At 45.4% G+C, this 18,885-nt stretch overlaps 1 protein-coding gene across 2 annotated transcripts in view; it reads left to right on the forward strand.

Moving 5' to 3' along the window:
- The first annotated feature begins 4,675 nt into the window (after positions 1-4,675).
- cdh8 (cadherin 8) overlaps positions 4,676-18,885 on the forward strand; it is a 94,993-nt gene continuing 80,783 nt past the window's right edge. For both annotated transcript variants that reach the window (XM_076110251.1, XM_076110252.1), the window contains exon 1: positions 4,676-4,933. In XM_076110251.1, the coding sequence (XP_075966366.1) occupies positions 4,676-4,933 (258 nt within the window). The remainder of the gene's footprint in view (positions 4,934-18,885) is intronic.

Genomic DNA, 18,885 nt, shown 5'->3' on the forward strand with positions numbered 1-18,885 from the left:
ATTTTATTGAACCATAAAATGGTACCAGATGAGTTGGATGTATGACAGCTTCAGTACTGTGTGTCAATGCCCAGGCGGTTCTCAACCACTGTTCAAAGCTATACCTATGGCAAGTTACGCTCTGTAATTCATATATCCCACGATACCAATACGTATTCATGTTATTGTTTATGATGAAGTATTAAGAGCAAGTGAGTGTCCCCCGTGAAATTAGAGGTTAACATTAATTTATTTGTCACGTAATTTTATCACCAAAGTAATTCCGTACTTATTTTAACCTTAAGCACAATCTTTTCCTAAATTTGCCATGTATTCCTGGGAAAAAGGAAGTTTATTTAAAAAAAAGATTACATGTAACAAGCCGAAATGTACATTTGTAGGACAACAAAGCATGAAAAACGAGGAATAACTTTTTCTAAGATATCCTATGAACCTTTGTGTGAGGATAACTTGTAATGCTCTCAATAACTGGACCACAAATATCGCAAATATGTGTCAGAACTAAATGTGTCTCTTGCCAAGCCATTAATGCTATACAAATAGTCATATGAGTAATTTCTGTCTTATTGATTGGTTAAATGTAGGCAACCAAAACGAATTGATTCAAATTAGGGAAAGTAATTACCAAGTAAATACAGAGCTTTCAACCTACGTTTTAAAGAGCATGCCATCAGTTAAATTAATTCTGTTTTGCATTGCTGTATTAAGCATCAATTAGGGCTTGTGCTTTGACCCTTTTACTGTGTTGTTAGGTTCTGCATATGTGTGTGAGACAGAGACACAGAGCTCGAGATTAGATGCTTCATAAAGGTAATTACATCACAACAGGCTAAGCTACCCCCATGTGTGTTTTCTTGTGCTTTTTATTCACTCAAACATGATTTTAAATGACCAGCCCCTTACAGCAGTCCTTTTTATACATTTAACTCCATCCACACACACACACACACACACGCACACACACACACACACACACACACACACAATATGTGTCCGTCAAAGAAATCTTCACTCATATCGAGCAAGAGAAACATGGCTCAACATTTACAGCCTAATGCATTATGCAGCAGGCGCTTTTAAAAAGAGATGATTGGAGAATTCCCATCTGAAACGCAGCTGCAACATCAAAGTGTGAGTGGGAAGAAAATTAAACGGTACAGAAATAAATAATGGTAGACTTGATGTCTTTGCTAATTGGCTTCTCTGGCACTCGGGTCAAAAAGGGCTTCCGCCAGGCAAAGCCTAAGAGGAGCTGCTCTGTTGTGTTAAAGGTGCTACACGGTACCTCACACAAATAACGTGTTGCGCTCGCGGGAAATTTCATTCTTTCGACTCACTGAATATCTGAATATGCATGCATGCGCTGAAGCGGTGGTGGGAATGCGACGCCGTCATTGGAACGAAGGCACGCAGAGGCAGTAATGCGTTTCATGAAGAGACTATCATAGCTGGGGGGGGGGGGGGGGGGGGGGTACGCCGTGTGTGTCAGACAGTACTCGCTGGTCAGAGCACCCCCCCCCCCCCCACCCAGGCCTGCTCGGCTGCTGCCAAGTAGCCGGACAAACACTAGAGGGCTCTCTCCCGTGGACGGCAGCGTGGGGGGCCCCCTCATGCTGTCACTCACACACTCACACTCACATCCAGCCACGCAATGACGAGCATGACCTTTTCACTAACTGTCTTAATAAGACCCGTGTCACACTCTCCCTGCTCCCTTGTCTTTTAATGATGTGGGATTTAGTTTTTCACCCACAGACACGTTCATGTGTCAAGAATACAAATAAACTAAAACCGTAGAAGTGTCACTTCTACGGGGGAATGCAGGGACCCCAGAAGACTTAGCGTTTTGCGTTACTGTTGTGCCAACGGGGCTACAATGCGCGCGTCCATCAGTTCATTGCTTAACCCTATCGAGTGACAGTGTAAATGAGAAGCCTAGGTTTCGTTTCACTAATCGCCATGGCCTGTGCCGTTCCGCTAATAACAGAGAATTGACGGCCAACTAATGCGTCACAGCCTCCTCAAAGAGTCGAGTTAGAAGAATATAGAGGAGAAGAACGCAGTAATGAGAGGGCTTTACCTGCACACACCATGTAACATCTACAGCTGCAGCATAGCTGGCAATTTGAGACGGTAACCTTTTTGCGCGTCGGTGGCTGGGCAGAGCGGCATGCATTCATTTGTGCGCCTGTTGACCCGGCTCCTCATCAACCCAATGAGCACCGTAGAGGGGAGGCTCTCTTCGCCTCCGCGCGTCTCTCCTCCATCTCCTCCTCACTTTTCCAGTCGGCCAGCGAGCCTGTCGGAGCTCTCAACTACACAACCCCAACACTGTCACTCCGCCTAGACAAACTGCAGGACGGATTTCTAGCCTCTCCGCGGGTTCCTTTTGTTTTTTGTTATTCATTTCCCCTCCGCCTCGAATGAAACGCATTGGACTTTCTTTTTTTCGCGTATTTTTGAAGGAACAGTGAAACGATGCAGCAGCAGGGAAGGATGCAAGTCTCACCGGTAAGTACACCCGCCACCGTGATGGGCTATATAAACCTAACAGGTATTACTGATTTGCGTCGGAGGGGTTTAACGGGACTTCTTCGTAGCGGGGATGCAGTGCATTTCCCCCCCGGTACGGAGCGACAGAGCAAGTATACAGGAAGGTCCGCAACTTGGGTTTCCTTCTTTATTCACATTTCCCTCGCGTCTGCCGCGTTTAGAAGTCGCACATACGCCGCCTGTATGTGGTTTATTTCCCGTTAATGGGACTGCCTGTGCGCTCTCGTGCCACATTTGAGGCACTGAGAGGCGGGCTGATTGGAAGCGATGTCTCCTCAAAGGGTAAAACTTCAGAGAGAGGGCGAATTCGGGTGATCGGGGTACGTGCCGCAGATGAACGCGGAGGCGTCTAAGGCAAGTAGTTCAAACTTTGCGGTTTTAATTCTCAGCCGGGTAATGAGACGTTGGAAAACAAAAATGCATTGCTCCTCTAATGGAGCACCTTGGACAGCTCCTCCGCTGCCAGGCGCTCAGTTCGCGGCCGAGCCGCCTGGAGCGGCTGCTTTCTGGCGGGGAGCTGTCCTCACCCCGTCGTGCTGAAACCGTCTGCTTAGTCACGCACCACAGTGGCTTAGAATGCACAAAAAAGAGAGGGAAAAGCACTATTAATGGTTAAATTCATATGGATTATAATTTGGTATTTTAACAGCTTGATATTTTCTTCATATCTCTCTTTATTCTCCTTTTTTACATAAAATAAAAAATAATCCGTTCCTGCATCTTTTGGTCTCTGGGTTAGTTGGAGAATGTCACAGTAACTCGGATCACTCCACACTTTGTGATATCGCAGTTGGCTTCAGGTGGAATACGTTCCACCGTATTGTCCTTGAAAACGCATCCGTGGAACCACGCAGCATTGTGACCACAGCGATGTACTGCGTGTAGTAAAAGTTACCAAAACTAACACCGGCACGGCTGACACAGCATAGCATGTCCACCTGCACCAGTTATAGCCGAGGACAGCTCAAAGCCAACCTTGTGCTGTGTTTTTTTCCTCCACTGGTTTTGCATTCTGGTGAACAATGCGCACCAGTGTGTGTTACACTGAAGCGACTGAGCGGCTTAAATGGACGTTAAAGCTCAGACTGTTTTTGATTAAAAGGTCAAAGTTTACATCATCGCATGGTTGGGTCACTTTGTTGTATTTAATGTGGTAATTTATTTCTGTCAAAAAAAGTGTTGATTTGAAAAAAGTCAGTTCCACTGTAATATCACATATTTGATTCAACGATTAAACACCTCGTCTAAATACCCTCACACTGATCTCATCTGGATTACTATGATATCAGTGAGCTGCAGCGCTGTTGACATTGTAGCGCTCACCTGCAGCCACCCACTGTATCTAGAGATTACACTATTGCGTGCATGCGCCAGTGTTTGAGGAATCTGATTGCAGCCCATAACACCATTTCAAACAAAATGTGTTGTGAAAGCATTAATCATAAGGAACATGTAATTGCTCAAAATCTTTTTCTAGGATAATCCCCAGAACAACAGATTAAAGCAAGACAATCTGATGTTGTGGGCTGGATAGCCTCGGAGCACAGGCATACCCATTTGTTGTTCGCCTGTAGGGCATAATATGACAACAAGATTGGAATAAAGGGTCATGTCTGCTACGGAAAGATCATTTGTAATGATGAAGTGACATCTTGACTTCTTATACGAAAATGAGAATTTTCTCAGTTTTTGAAAACACTAAATTTTCTCTCTCGCTCATTCTCTCTGTCTCATCTGATTTGTTCAAATATTTCTACTCTCTTATTCATACCTCCCCTTTTCTCCCCCACCTCCTCCCGACAACTCCTCACACGACTAAAAGACGGCTAACAATCGACTGTGGTTGCTCCCTTATAGATCTCCCCCTCGGAATAACGCCAAAGGGATGCTGCGCCGCGCTCCTCCAGCCCTGACCAACTGCTATGGAGGCATGCCAAGCCATGCGAGTGACCTTTATCACACCATGAATGCAAGCTCCGCCATTCAAAGAGGACACAAGTAACCTTTTCCTTGTTATCTAAGAAGGAGCTGTTGATCTGAAGAGAGGGGCTGGAAACCAGAGGCCGAGAGAGAGAGAGAGAAGAGTCTCGTCAAACAAACAAACAAAACATACAACGACAGGATGCCAAAGCGGTCAGAGGAGATGCTGGTGGATCTGTGGATGTCCTTGCTGCTGGTGTGGATTACTTGTGTTCCTTGTGTGTCTATGACTCCCATCATAGGCCAGTCCAAAAGTACACAAACTGGTGGGTCCGCAGCGGAGGCGAGCGGTCCTGGCGAAGGACAAAGATTACTGAGCCGTGCCAAGAGAGGATGGGTTTGGAATCAAATGTTTGTGCTGGAGGAATTTTCTGGACCCGATCCAATTCTGGTTGGCAGGGTGAGTGCTGTGATTGTCAGCGTTATATTAAGCTCGCTTATCATGTGGAAACATTAATTCGGCCATTTGAATGCTCTCTCTGTTTTGTTTTTTTTACTTCCCATGGGCAGTGTGAGGGTTTTGGTTGTCGAGGGGAAGCAGAGATATGGGGACAAGAGAGAGGGACGCATCCGAGGGGGTGGGTGGTTTTTTTACCTCAATTTCTATCTTCCTGAATACAGATGCATGAGAACGGCTCTTTTTCTTTACCTTCGATTCAACAATTTTCTGCCAGATCATTATTTTTTTCTGTGTAAGCACGGTTTCATTTCAGTTGTGCATAACACAAAATAGGTTTATTTTAGCTATAGTTGGTTTTTTACCATCGCGGCTCTATAATGAACAGAACTGCGGGGTAATCCTGCGGCCAAGGGCCACCTGCTCCCTGGCCTGTGTGGAAGTGTCAGGCAGGTTTTCAGAGGAGGGGAAGGCTGCTGGCCAGCGTGGCCAAAGCAGCTTGTTCACAGCTCATTGCTGGGACTCACCTGGGGAGAGTCAGCCTGGCTGCCACGCTCTCTTCCCTCCCCCAGAATATACTGTATATCACCCAGCCTCTCTGGCATGAGCAGGAATGCAGGCCATCAAGCATATTTGATCTCGTTCAGTAATAGCTTTTGCAAACAGTGTTGTGGTGCCTAATTGGTAGGCCTTTCTTGTTCATGATATATTGCCATTGTAGTGCTTTGTACTATATCTTTTTTTCCAACCCCCTCAGACATGGCACCTGAAAGCACTGACGCAAAAAGCTGCTGTTGTACTTGAAAAATAAGTCACCCGTTCCATTTAAATACTTTTAATATCACTCCCTCTTGTTGTTTTTTTTCTTGTTTTTTTTTCTTTCTACTTCTTCTATCCCCAGCATTGTCATATGGCTGCATCAATTAAACATTTGCCACCATGTGGGATTTGCACCTGTGTTCTCTAAATACCATACGAACACAAAAATGCTGTTAAGTGATGCATTAATTTTTCAAGCGAGTCAATTAGGCAGCCTCTGCTGGATTCGACGAGGGCTGCTTATCAAAACGCTGGAACAAACAAGCACTCGCCGGGGCCGTACGAGAGCTTAGAATTTAAAGGTTAGATCTCAGCTGCCAGATATTCGGCATCAAAGATTTGACATGTCAACCTGGTTATACAGTATATTGATGGATAGATTACCTGAAAACGTTTCTTGAAAAAGAAAAAGAAAAAGAGCCACAGAAGAACAAGATGGATGAAGGAGTTGTGAGTCATAAATCCGAGCACACACTGAATATCACGCCGTGTGCCTGTGGCCTGAGTGTGAAATGCTCCTCGGATTGTCAGCAGAGGATTGGTGGCACAAAATCAAGTGTGCATGAAGGATGCTTCCTCTCAAGGCCCCGGCTAATGCTTCGCAACAAACTTGACTGTAGGACAGGTTAGTCACAGGTATGAGTATCTTTCCTGTCGAAGGACATTCAAGGATCGGGCGCAGGCAGGGTAACGGGGAGGGGAGGCTCGGGGATGAAGAAGAACTCGGCATTGCCTTTTGCGAGGCGATGATGATGATGATGATGATAGGTTGCGTTCACTGCAAGGTTAAGTGCTCATGACTATGCCTGGCAGAGCTGAGATAAGTCCTATGTTAAACTAATATGGCACTGTATTGGTTTAAGACTATAAATCTCTCTCCCTCCCAGTCCCCTTTCTTCCCCTTTTCTCACGCTTAATTAAAAAAATGAATGAAATGTGTGGAAAGGTGTGATTCGAATTGGTCATACAGCTCCCTGTGTATTTTGCAGAGTTCCCCCCCTTCCGCTGCGTGTGTGGTTGTGGGCCTATTATCAAGGAAGTCCAGGCCACGATTGGACTCTTTCCATCCCATAGTTTTTTATGGCCGGCGCACTCTGAGATTTAATTATACAGCGCGCGCGTCCCCGATCTTCTGCCTGCGACTGTGGCTCCCCTCGACTACACCCGACGCCGGGGAGCGGAGTGAGAGATAGTGTTTGCGAGAGGGACAGAGAGATTGCGCGATCAATTTTTAACGGTGTGTCATTCTCAGTGTTCTCTCTCAGCGGAGGCTATTAGCATAAATGCAGGAAAGCAGGGGGGGGGCAGGCGGATTTAAAGGAGGCGGAGGTTGTGGAAGAGCGAGGAGGACGGCCACAAGGCGTGACAGCACCCTTCCCTTTCGCTGTTCTTCTCCGGCGCGTCGTTTCTCTTGACATTGTGATTCACTGAGCGCCGTGTTCGTCAGCCCCCATCAGTCCCGTTGGCATCGGGGGAGCAGACATGTAGTACCTGTTAAAGTGAAGCAGGAGAGACAGCTGTGGAAAAGCTTGTTGCTCGGCTGTTGCTTAAAACGAACACGGCGTTGGAAGGGATTTTAGGATTACTCATCGTGAGCCAGGGGACGGTTCAGAAATAACCCGTCATTAAGGGTAGAAATAGGCAAATGGAGTGTTGAAGGCAGACAGGATTGAACATATCGCGGGCGCGGACTGAGGGAGGCGACGTGCGTTGGCCCATTGTTGACGACGAGTGGGAGATGCCACTTGAGCGAGTAAAGACTCATGTAGGCCATTAGAAGGCTAGCAGAGGGTACTTTAAGGGAAAGCAGCTCTCGATTTACAATTGCACAGCCATGATGGAATACTGTAGCCCGGGTTTTAAAATAGAATCAGCTTTCGTTAGTATATAAGGTTTTTGTAGTCTTGTTCAAGAACTTTCCTTGTTTTTTGGCACGAGGCCTATTCAAACTCAATGCAACGTCAGCCATGTTTTCGCACCATTTTTGCCTCTTCAATCAAAGCCGTTTCAATTATTCAAACCTACAAATAAGCAGCTCATTTACACCAGGCCATTAAAGGCAAAACATTGCCTCTGAACAAAAAGACAAACACTGAACAAGTTGCTGTGTTTGCACCAAAGCAAAATCTGAATTCTTTGATTGTAGTGTGAGGCAGATTGATGGCAGTTAGCGTCGCCGTATCTAACAGCCTCAGACGTAACTTTTCAAGGATCCTTTACTCACCGGCGATCATTTAGCATATGGCGTGTGAGGATTGATAATGATGCATTCAAGTCTGCCAAATTGTAGCGCAGATGTAGTAAATTGACTGATCCTTCATCCCATTGTCCAACGCCGTTATCCACCACGGCATTGTATGTGTTTTTTGCACAAAGAGAATTGATAATCAACCATTAATATTCATCAATTCAGGCTGAACTGCAAGACTGACAGTGATACAGAAAGGGGAAAAAAAGGCTTTGATTATTGATTCAGCAAAGGAAATGGATATGTTCGGAAGAAAGAAAATGGCTTTGTCTTTGTGTGCTGGGGGAAAGAAACACAGGCTTCATTCTTCCAAACAAGCTGTTCATCAGGATTCCCAACAAGAAGGGCCACAGTAGTATCAGATTGGTGGAGTAAAGGTAGTCTAAAAGGTGTTTTTCTGTGATTGCAGGAGAACATGCTCAGGGCTCAACTTGTGCGTATAGAACTAGGGTTACTATATTGTAACCTTTAGAGGTGCGTTCAGGTGAAAAGAGACCACAGCTTGGAGACGTTGGCTCAGAGTGTTGCTCGAAAAAAGCAGGTGCCCTTAATATGTATTTATTCATTTACTGAATGGTGCTGATAAAGTGGTATTTCCATGGCTCACTACTATTCTATGTTTACCACATCGACTAAGACCAAATAAAATTCAGAACTTTTTGTTCCTTTTGTTGCTTTCTGCACTTTGGACTGCTCGTACACGATGTGGGATATAAGTCTATAAATACTGATGCAAGCTACTTCTGCTCAGCTGGATTGCCTCTCTCGGTCTCTGTCTCTGTCCCCCACCTCCACCTCTTTCCCTCTCTCTGTGTGACGGGGTGATTATGGAGAGAGTGACTCTTGAGCCCGAGTAAGCTTGCCTCCAGTGCCAATAGGGTGCGGTACAATGATATTGTTAAAATCTTCTCCAAGTGTCTGGCTTCGGAAATGCGGGGGCAGTGAGTCAAAGCTAAGGCGGGATTGAGTCCTAAATGCAGCCGCCGGAGACTCCCCGGTGCCCCGCTGATGCTGGTTTCCAACAGAGCAAAGGTTGATCCCCCTTCTCGACTGAGTCGCGCCGATGTGGCCCCCCCAGATTAGCAAAGATCCCCAACCTTAATCTGCATTCACTCCGGCTCCAACAGTTGAGCGGATATCTGTCTCTGCCTTTGATTGATGGATGAGGAGTGGGAGTTAACGAGAATATTAGCCGAATTATCGCAAGTGATTGATAGCCATTATGACACATAAATTACAAGCATTGGCTCGGCTATAATACATTCTGAAATATAGCCCAAATTAGACACAGGTTCCAGTGCCATAGTGGGAGCGGGTTGAATCAATAAAAAAAAAAGCTGTCATTAAATCCAGGAATGGAAAGCTCCGATGTTTGTTGGACTTCGTTTCATGCCATTCGGTTTCTCACACCCACAACAGCTCCTGGAATACAGCTCTGTAATCTCTCTTCAGGCAACACCACAAAGATCCTTATTGAGCTGCAGTGTAGCAGCAGCTCCTCTGTCTCTCAGCTCTTAGATCTCCATCCCCTCCTCTTGTGTAATTTACGAAAGAAAAATAAAAAAAAAGCATGCTTACATCCCTCTGCCCTCTGCTTCTACCTCCTTTCCCTCTCTGTTACCGGGCTCCCCTCTTTCTCCCCGAGGCTCACCTGTACAGTATATCACTAATGCCGGCAGGGCCATTATATCAATGGGTCCATGGTCACAGTCTCCCTCTTGCTTTCCAATCTCTCCCTCTGTCTGTCCCTCCCGGTCTGTAATAAAACACTGGGCCCAGCGGTGGCTCTGATAGAGCTGTGGGATCACATTAGTGCTGCCCTCCAAGAGCTTGACAGGTTGTCTATGGCTCTGTGTTGTCGTCCTGGTTCCCATTAACAAGCTGCGTACGTGCATGCGCGCGCATGTGTGTTTGTGTCATACAGTAGTTAATTTATTGGTGTTATGGACTAAAGTGAGATAGGCTTGGATGGAGTATATTTAGACATGAGGGTTATGTGTGCGCCAGTAAATACAGCGTGTCCGTGAAGCTTTGTAGCCGGTGTGTCTTTGCAAACATTTGCTGGAGTGTCAGCGGAGTCATATCCATGAAAGATTCCTCTCTAAACTGCTCGATGTGTGTTTTGAGCAGAAATTGGAGTGTGAATTCGGTGGTATTTCCACTTTGCTGGTGACCTCATCGTCACTGGCAGATTGCTTGTATCTTAAATGTTATTGCCAAGTCATATTATCAGCCTGTCAGTGATCATTTAATAGAAGCACTGTAGAGTACGTTCAAATCTGGCAGACTTGTCATTTTTTTTCTTTGTGTCTTTCCAAACACACCCGTCTGCACAAACACGCGGCTCCCAACATCCCGCCTCTCCTCTCACATGCGTGCATTAAATCGCATACTGTACTGCATTTTTCCTCCCCGCCTATTTTCATAAGGGAGCTGAAATCATGTTTCAGCTGAGTGTATCGTAAGGAGGCACACGACGCGTCTCGTCCGTGATCCCTGGAAGCTCTCCTGTGTACATGCATCAGCTGCAATTATAATTTAACAGGAAAGCACATCCATTCGCACGGCTTTCGTAGTCCCTGAGCAAAATAACAAGCTCGCCGCTATCACTCGCATCTGTGACTCAGCGTGATTAAATCCATGTTGTACACGTGGGGGGGGGGGGGGGGGGGGGGGGGGGATTTTCCCGAGCCACTGCGTTAGTGTGCTAATTCATAGCAAATGGGCCGTTTATGGTTTCACCTTGGACGACGACACCACGATTAACCCTCTCCCAAGTCAGTGTGTTGTCAGTCAACGGCGTCAAACTCTTCCTGTGGAAGTCCGAAAAAAAGCCCCCTCCTCTCATTAAGTCCAACAACCCCCACCCCACCCCACCCCAGCCCCCTTTTAACTGCCTTCCCTCCCTCTCTCTTCACTTTTCCTCCCTCACACTCCCCGGCTCACCGGGCCTGGCCTGTGCGGAGGTGGAGCGCTTAGCAGGCTAAATCATCTGGCACTCTGCCTTGAACTTTGCTCTAACTAATTTATAAGAATTAAAGCACGTCACCTTGGCTCGTGCGCTGCTTTGGCTAAATTGGCCTGGTTCCCTTTCAAAACGTCTCCGTGTTTGGATTACATCGTTCTCAAAGCATCAAGAGACGCATTTGCAATCTGATGGGTTTAAGCCACTTCGGCCTTCATCTCGTGCTGACATTTAAGCCGTTGTTGATTTGTTAGACAGAACACCGACCCTCGTATGATCATATTCTAAACAGGCAGCGAGAGGCGACTAAATTAAGGCGTCATTAAAGAGCCTGATGTTGGACATTCTGCTTACTTATGAAGCTGCGCTGTGTTTCCCAGTCAAAACACTGGCCAAGCGTCGGTTGCAGTAAATGAGGTTACAATTATTCAAATCTGATTATTCAAATCAAAAGATTATGATTATCTGAAACCTGCTAATTGGCCATTGCCCCTGACATGGTAGCTGTGGGCACAGCGGCGGCAGCGGCAGCTAAAGACCCCGCTCCTTGTGCCAGTGTACTCTTGTGGGCTCAGTGTTTGGCTGCGCTCCCCAGGCAGCTCCTCTCCTATGGATGGAGCCCAGCGCATGTGAAATGCTGCAGGCGGCTTATCCCTGCGCCTCTGCTCCCATACATGTCCCATCAGCCAAACTGGGACTGCGGGAGTAATCTTGTTAAGAATGGATGTTGTTATTGTACGACTGGATGTGCATTTTGGCTTCACGGTTTGCTGGGAGCACGTGGGCTGGAGGCCGGGGAGACAATGGGGGGGGGGGGGGGGGGGGGGGGGGGGATCAGCAGGGGGGAGTGAGTGCCTATTTCTGGCACATAAAAGATGACAGTCCTCAAACCTCTGCCTCCTTACTTCTCCCCCTCCTCACTCCTTCCCTAGTTCCTTCCCCAGCTCGCTCACCCGCCTCATGCGACGTAATAATAACAACAAAGCGGCCGCGGTAAACAGTGGATGTGACATTTACTTGGAGATCGGTGTCTTCACCTATAACAGGTATTAAAGATGATGATTATCATCCCTGCTGAGTGGATGGCAGAAGGTTGCTCACCTCAATCATGGAGTTGACAATAAAAAAAACACACACACACAGAAATCAATGCTCATCCTTTGCTCTTTTCTCCCCTTCAATGCAACCACTCCTGATTCTGGTATCTGGGTGCCACCAGACTGTGGCTTTGACCTTTCTCACAAATGAATTATTTCGGTTTAATGATCCCTTCTGCAGAAAGAACAAAAAAATGAGCGGAAATAACAGCCACGGGAGGGGAGGGCGGAACGTAAAAGGGCAGCCCCCCCCCGTACTTTATTCTCCAACCCGACTTACACTCTACCTGTGAAGACACCTGTATCCCTCTAACAATGCCTCTTCCTTGTGTTTGTGTCTCCAAGGTGCATGTGACACATCTAGCCTGAGCCTTAAAAATTAACTGACTTCAAAAAAATATACCCTGGATGTAACAAGCAGGTGGTGGTGATGGAAACACACATTTCTTGTGTGTGTGTGTGAAAGTGACACTTTTGATTTTTTTCATGTTTGATTAATTCTCCTTTTTTTTCCAGATCAGAAAAGGGGCGGGTGGGAAGTGGAGGAGAGGGGCAGACGCATGAAAAATTCAGAACGTTATAATATAAAATCCAGATGAATCATGAATGCTTAATGGGAATCATGGCCGTGCGTGCAGGATGTTAGAATTGTTCTCAAAGAATCCTGGTGTTTGTGCGTTTGTCTGCCAGCGGCCGCTTGCACAAAGAGGGACACGGCGTGTTACGTCGGCCCTCTCAGCTGCTCCGTCTCTCTCAATGGCAACGAAATGAGGTGTTGAGGGACAGTGAATAGAGGATGCCAGAAATATGTGAAAAGCTTTTAGGGGGTAGAGGCCTTCTGTTATGGAAGTCTGGCTAATTGCCTTCATCCCGGCTGCAACTGCCTGTTGTTGTGCTTGTGGATCGGACATGCACCGATCGTCTATCTGATGAAATATTAACTAAATCTTTGCTAACACCCGGTCTTCTTCTATTGTGTTTTAATGAAAGGCAGAGTTCCAAGAAAAACGTCTGCTATTATGAATAATAGAACATCCAATTAGTGTAACATCATCGCAGATGAATTTGATGAAAGACCAGACTGGTGTAATTTTGGAGGAGTGCGAGCATTTAGTTAAGTTATCACAGTGCGTGAATGTGGTGAGGCTGCGTAGGTTGATTGCGTATGACTCGGTGACGGCATCATACAAGATTAAACCTCGTAGAGTGTTTTTTATTAAGAATTACCAACAAGGAAGTTGAACTGGAGTTCGAATTATAAATTTGACTTTTTGTGTATGAACTCTGTTGACACTGCAACTACTTTGCGTATTTCTGTTGTGTTTTTCAGAAGAGGGTGACATTGTTTTTTGTACATATTTGTGAAAGCCTCAAGCTCCCATGGCAGCAGTAGATTTGAGAGGCAGCATGGCTAGAGAGAGTAATGTTACCTGACTGGAGGATGTCACACTCATTTCAAATGTTGATGCAAGAGATATTTTCTCCTTGTTTTCACCAAGCACACATATAGTAACAGCCTCATACAACAGTTCTTATGGTATCTACGAGAAGAAGTCGGTGCATCTGCCCAAGTCCCTGCAGTGTTTAGGCAACAAAACTACCTGGTTCGGAAAATATTATAGTTTGGTTAAAATAACTAGAGTGACATTGACTTCTGGTTTCACACGAGACAAGGACAGCGATCTCCTAGGTGAGAGTCCGTGGTTTTGTGCCCCAACCAACCACCCACTTGTCACTTGTTACCAAGTCACTTGTCCTGGCTTACAATTACCTGGATTATATTTATATTGCATTGCTTTTTGTATGTATAGCTACCACTAAAATGTGAGAACAGCCTGGTTATGTGCAGCTTGAGAGGTTTTATTGTACGGCTGTGCTATGGCTAACCATTTACGTCCACTAACTGTTTAACTCTCTGTGTAGCTATTTGAAAATAAGTAATACAACAAATACGTCCTACTGCTGGCCCACACGGAAATTGCACCAATCAAATTACAATACTGACATTGTGAGTCAATATCAAAGTTGCATACCAACAATACTATCGTGAAATACTATTGTAATGGCTGCTGTCACAGCAGCAGATTAAACCAAAGTTTCCTCCTTTTGGGAGTTATAGTTTTGCCCAATAAATGACTGACCAATGTACTGACTTCCCAGCTAAAATTCATTTCACTTTTATTTGTAATAGTATAAACATAGACTGTGTATAAGAAGTGAGCATACTTGACGTCGCCCAATGGTCTGTGCCTCTAAATGGGACCATCATTTGATAAATAAACATCATGCTGTATTGAAGAAGTATTAGTAGTAAAGTATTTCAATAATTATATGTAAATGCATGATTGACTTTGTAAATATAACAAAGCTTTCCATCTCCTAAGCTTATCCTGCTCTGGGTCACAGGGGGCTGGCACCAATCCCAGCATGCACTGGGCATGAGGCAGGGGTATACCCTCAAAGGCTGCCAATCTATCACAGGGCTCAACACACATTGACACATTCACACTCGCATTCACACATACAGGCAATTCAGAATGTCCGGTTCACCAGTTAACCTGTGTGTATCATCACTGTGCTGCCATTAATAATGAATGGTGTTGTTGCCAATATACTTATAAAATAGTGCTAAAACAAAATAAAAGCTCCATTTGTAATCCACTTGTGCGATTAAGAATGCCATTTGAGTCATGCACTGAACTGAATATCCAAAAATACAACATTGTCAACAATATTATCCTTTGAGGAAATTCTCTTTAGGTAGCAAGCAGTGAACACAGAAAGCGTAAAGATACTTTGAAATTTCAAAAAAACGAGGAGCTGTGTGTTGGAGGGAACCCCCCCCTCCCTCCGAGTCTCATGAGATGACTCCTCGCCTCGAACACTCTGCCAAATGGCACGCTGCCCTTTCATGTTATTTCCTGTGCTTCGTCTGCGTCACAAAGCCGCCGCGCTGCCGCCGTTAGCTGATGAAGACGGGGAGCAGCCGTGGTGAGGCGGCAATATTTTGATGGCTCCACAGATCTTTGAATGGTTTGTCATCGGGGGAGAATGACCTGGGTCAACCCCAAAACCATTGTAGCCTTCCATCTGGATGGGAGCAGTCACACAGGCCCCTTCGTTCCCCCCCCCCCCCTCCCCCATCTCAATCTGTGAAGCACTCCCAGTGTTTACAGAAGCCGGCGCCCGCTTGAATCACCACTTGCCAAGATGTGGCATGTTTATCAGCGTCCCTCCATGCCCGCAGTAGCGTGCGGGCACATAAACACAGATGCACGTGCAAACACACATTGTCTATGCGTCTCACTGAGTGGCCAGATAAGAAAACATGACATTATCCTTTTGGTGTGTCTGTTGTACCTGTGCACCCGTGTGTCCGTGCCATATGTGTGCAGTCAAAATGCTAATGTCATATCTGCCTTGATGACCTTTTCTTCTTTGGTGTTTTATATAAATACCTTGCTGATATCCTGGGAAGTGTAATTACCACACCGCAGCTTTATTAGTTTTCTGACCACGGCTATACTGTTTGTGTATGTGTGTGTGTGTGTGTGTGTGCGTGTGTGTGTGTGTTTGAACGTGTGTGAGGCTCTCCTTTTGTCGTATTTGCACAGCTGAATCCTACAGTACACTTGTCCTCATTGTACAGTACATGCTGCTGCTCACGCACGCCCGCTAAAGACAATGGAGCATGCGTGTGATGTCGCTGCTATTTATAAGTCAGTTTAGCTCAACAACAGTCATAATATCCCATTTATTATCCAGTTATTCATCTGCAGGAGCTTTTCATCTCAGGGGATTCATGAATGGATCATATGCAGGTAACACGCAGATGGACGTATGGCGGAGGGTTTAACTGAGCAGCGCGCTGTGTAACTTCAGCAAATACCGCCACCAGATCAAGGCGGATATTCAGATCAGGATCTTTGCATGCACACATGTGCGTAAACATTTACGAGTCAAACGTAGCGGCGGGATTCCTGCCTTTGTTGCATCACCGGCGTGGAGGGAAACTGCATGTCAGGAAGGTCTCTGTGCATACGTAATGGGATTCTACTCTGCGTTCATCGATAAGGATCACACTCCCCAGGTTTGACTCCGGGGGGATTAGGGCAGAGGCCGTTTGATCTCGGGCGGTTTAGCATAAAAATCACAAGACTCCGGAATCCTGCGAGCAAAAGGAGCTGAGTTGGCTAATTGGGAGGTGCATGCTGGGATGGACACACTGTAGCCCCGTGTAGTGTCCTCAAGATGCCTTTGACAAGGCCGCAATTACAGTGAAGTCAGAGTGCTGTGTTGTTAATGACGCTTTCAGAGTGGAGGAGAGTAGAGGGCTGTTTTCAGTCACACAGCAATTGACACACTGTGAGCGTGCTTTCAAACTGAGCGCACACGCGCACACGCACTGCATAGCGTGTATGCCAAATATCAACTTATTACAATCGCAGCAGGCGATCAGACAGGAAACGTGTCCGTTGTCTAATAGCGGCCGTGGTCAGCCTCAGCCATATGAGAAGAGTATCCTGAAACACTCCGGAGCTGCATTCAGGGCCTCCACACGTCCCGCGTCAGATCCACATGCGCCTAAGCAGCCAAAGCAGGCGGGTGGGGGGTGCCAGTTACCGAACTTAATTGCTACTAATGACCATTAGGAGTTTGGTTTTCGTCCTCCAGGGGCCGTAGAAAAGGCCTTTCGTCTTATCAGTTGATTAGAAGCAAATAGACGGGGCCGGATCCTGCATATTAAGTAAACAGGGGGCTAGAATGGTGTTGCTCTGTCAGGGGGAAAAGCCTAATGGAGTGGCGGGGAGCTCATCCTCTGCTAATGCCCGAGTTCTAACAAATGGACAACTGCTCACAAACCCTTGCTCCACTTGTCAAATATTGGTTTGCTTTTATTTTCTTTTTTTTCAGTTGAAATTGTATCTATTTAAACAAACGACAACAACAAAATGGTTCCATTAGTTGGGGGCTTGGACTCAGTTTACTTGTCCTGCTCCTAACTGCAAAATGCTGCAGACCTCTGTGCTGCTCTTAAGCCTTTCCAGCATCAGCGCTGGCATCCAACTATCAGCCATGGCAGCAAAGTTGTTGTTTTTTTTTGTTGTTTTTTTTCTCCCCTCCGTGGATTCATTTGCATAATGCAAATGAACAATTGATATGGATCTTCTCCTCTCCGATGAACATTTTGCACAGCAATTTGCCAAGCAAGTAATTACTTATTGATAGAATGATATTACACAGGAAATTGTTGTGTAAAATGGCAAACCCATCTCATTCAAATGGCAGCAAAAATAATAAGAAGAGCAGCAATAATGAAATTAGAAATCATCAGTTAAATGGACAATGGAGTTCTGGAGGATCGCACTCATCACAGTTGCTCTCACTGCGCTCCTCTTCACAGACACCTGTGGTTGCACTCTGGGCTCGCGGCTTTGCATTTAAATTAATTCCAAACATTATTAAGGATACACATTCACCGTCTCACTCGACTGCACCACGCAATGTAGTTGAGCTGCAGGAATATCAGCAATTATCCATACTGTGATGGAATATTTATGCTGTGTTTGTGTAACCTGCATGTCACATTGTGTTGTTCAAAGATAAAACGTTTCTTTTTTTTCTGTTCTCAACATGGTAAAACAGAACAGTTGGAGAACAAAACAAATTCATTTCTCAAATAGTTTTTTTTTCAAATTTACAATAGTTGATAAAATGACCAAAGCAATATATTGTAAACTGGACTTTTCAACATGTTTCTATTTAAATAGACATCAAGTTTTAAGTTCTGTGTTAAGTTTGTTTTAACGCAATATTCACTTTGTTGAATTATAAATCAAAGGCTGGATTTAAAACCTGTGTAAAAGCATGTTGTTTTATAAAAAAAAAAATATATATATATATTTCTTTCAGGCCAGTTTTCAACACAGTGCTAAAGCAACATCAAAGCAAGCAAAAACATGCAGCACTTCAACCCTGTGATCTCTGGCAACCTTGAGGAAAAAAAACATGAGTCAACCAAGTCAATAAAGCATAATGTCACTCCAGCATGATCAGTGGTCGGTCGCGGAAATATTAGACTCATTTATAATTATGTAATTCTTAATGACCCATACCAAACTATTATGTTATATTTCCGTTTTTCTGTTTGCTAAAATTAATTATTTCCCAACGTTTTTTGTGTTTGCTACGGCGCCACTCCAGCTCTGATATTGAGCATTTCCAGAGACTGGCACCTGGAGGAAACCAGAAAAAGGGAAAAGAAAAAAGAAAAGAAAGAGCCAGTGTGCAGCTGCATTTTCTTCCTCAGTAATCGAATCCCTCAAACGGGGGTCCATTTTTCTTCATCTCCCCAGGTCCACAGGACCTTTAAACAGAGCAAGGCACTGAAAGAAGGCGCCATAGAACACAATTATAATTCCAATATAGTCTTGTAAAGAAAATGTAAACAGATAGCCGGGGCTGCAAAGCTGCCCCCGTTTTCCCAGAAGACTGGTAATAAAGTAGAAAAGATGTAATACTGGAAGAGGCTTTTTACCCCCTGTCCCTTTCTCACTCCAGAAATTGAAAAGTGTGGCTCTCTGCGCTGACACTGGTGGAAGAAGGGAGGCTCTGAGATTTATGAGAGATTTAGAGGGGCGACTGAGGAGGGGTGGATTCTACCAGAGGCCTTAATGCGGTTTTGCAAATGAACTGTAATGCATGAGTATTGATAAGAATTAATGGCGGTCCGCAGTGCTGGTGGAGCCCCTCTTTCCATACAGTAGCTGCCCGTGTTTTGTCTCAGGCTTCATTTCAGAAGGATCTGGTGGGGGACAACAACAAG

The sequence above is a fragment of the Anarhichas minor genome, unplaced genomic scaffold (genome assembly GCF_050575085.1).
Source record: "Anarhichas minor isolate MPS153535 unplaced genomic scaffold, ASM5057508v1 ptg000042l, whole genome shotgun sequence".
Taxonomy (NCBI): Eukaryota; Metazoa; Chordata; class Actinopteri; order Perciformes; family Anarhichadidae; genus Anarhichas; species Anarhichas minor.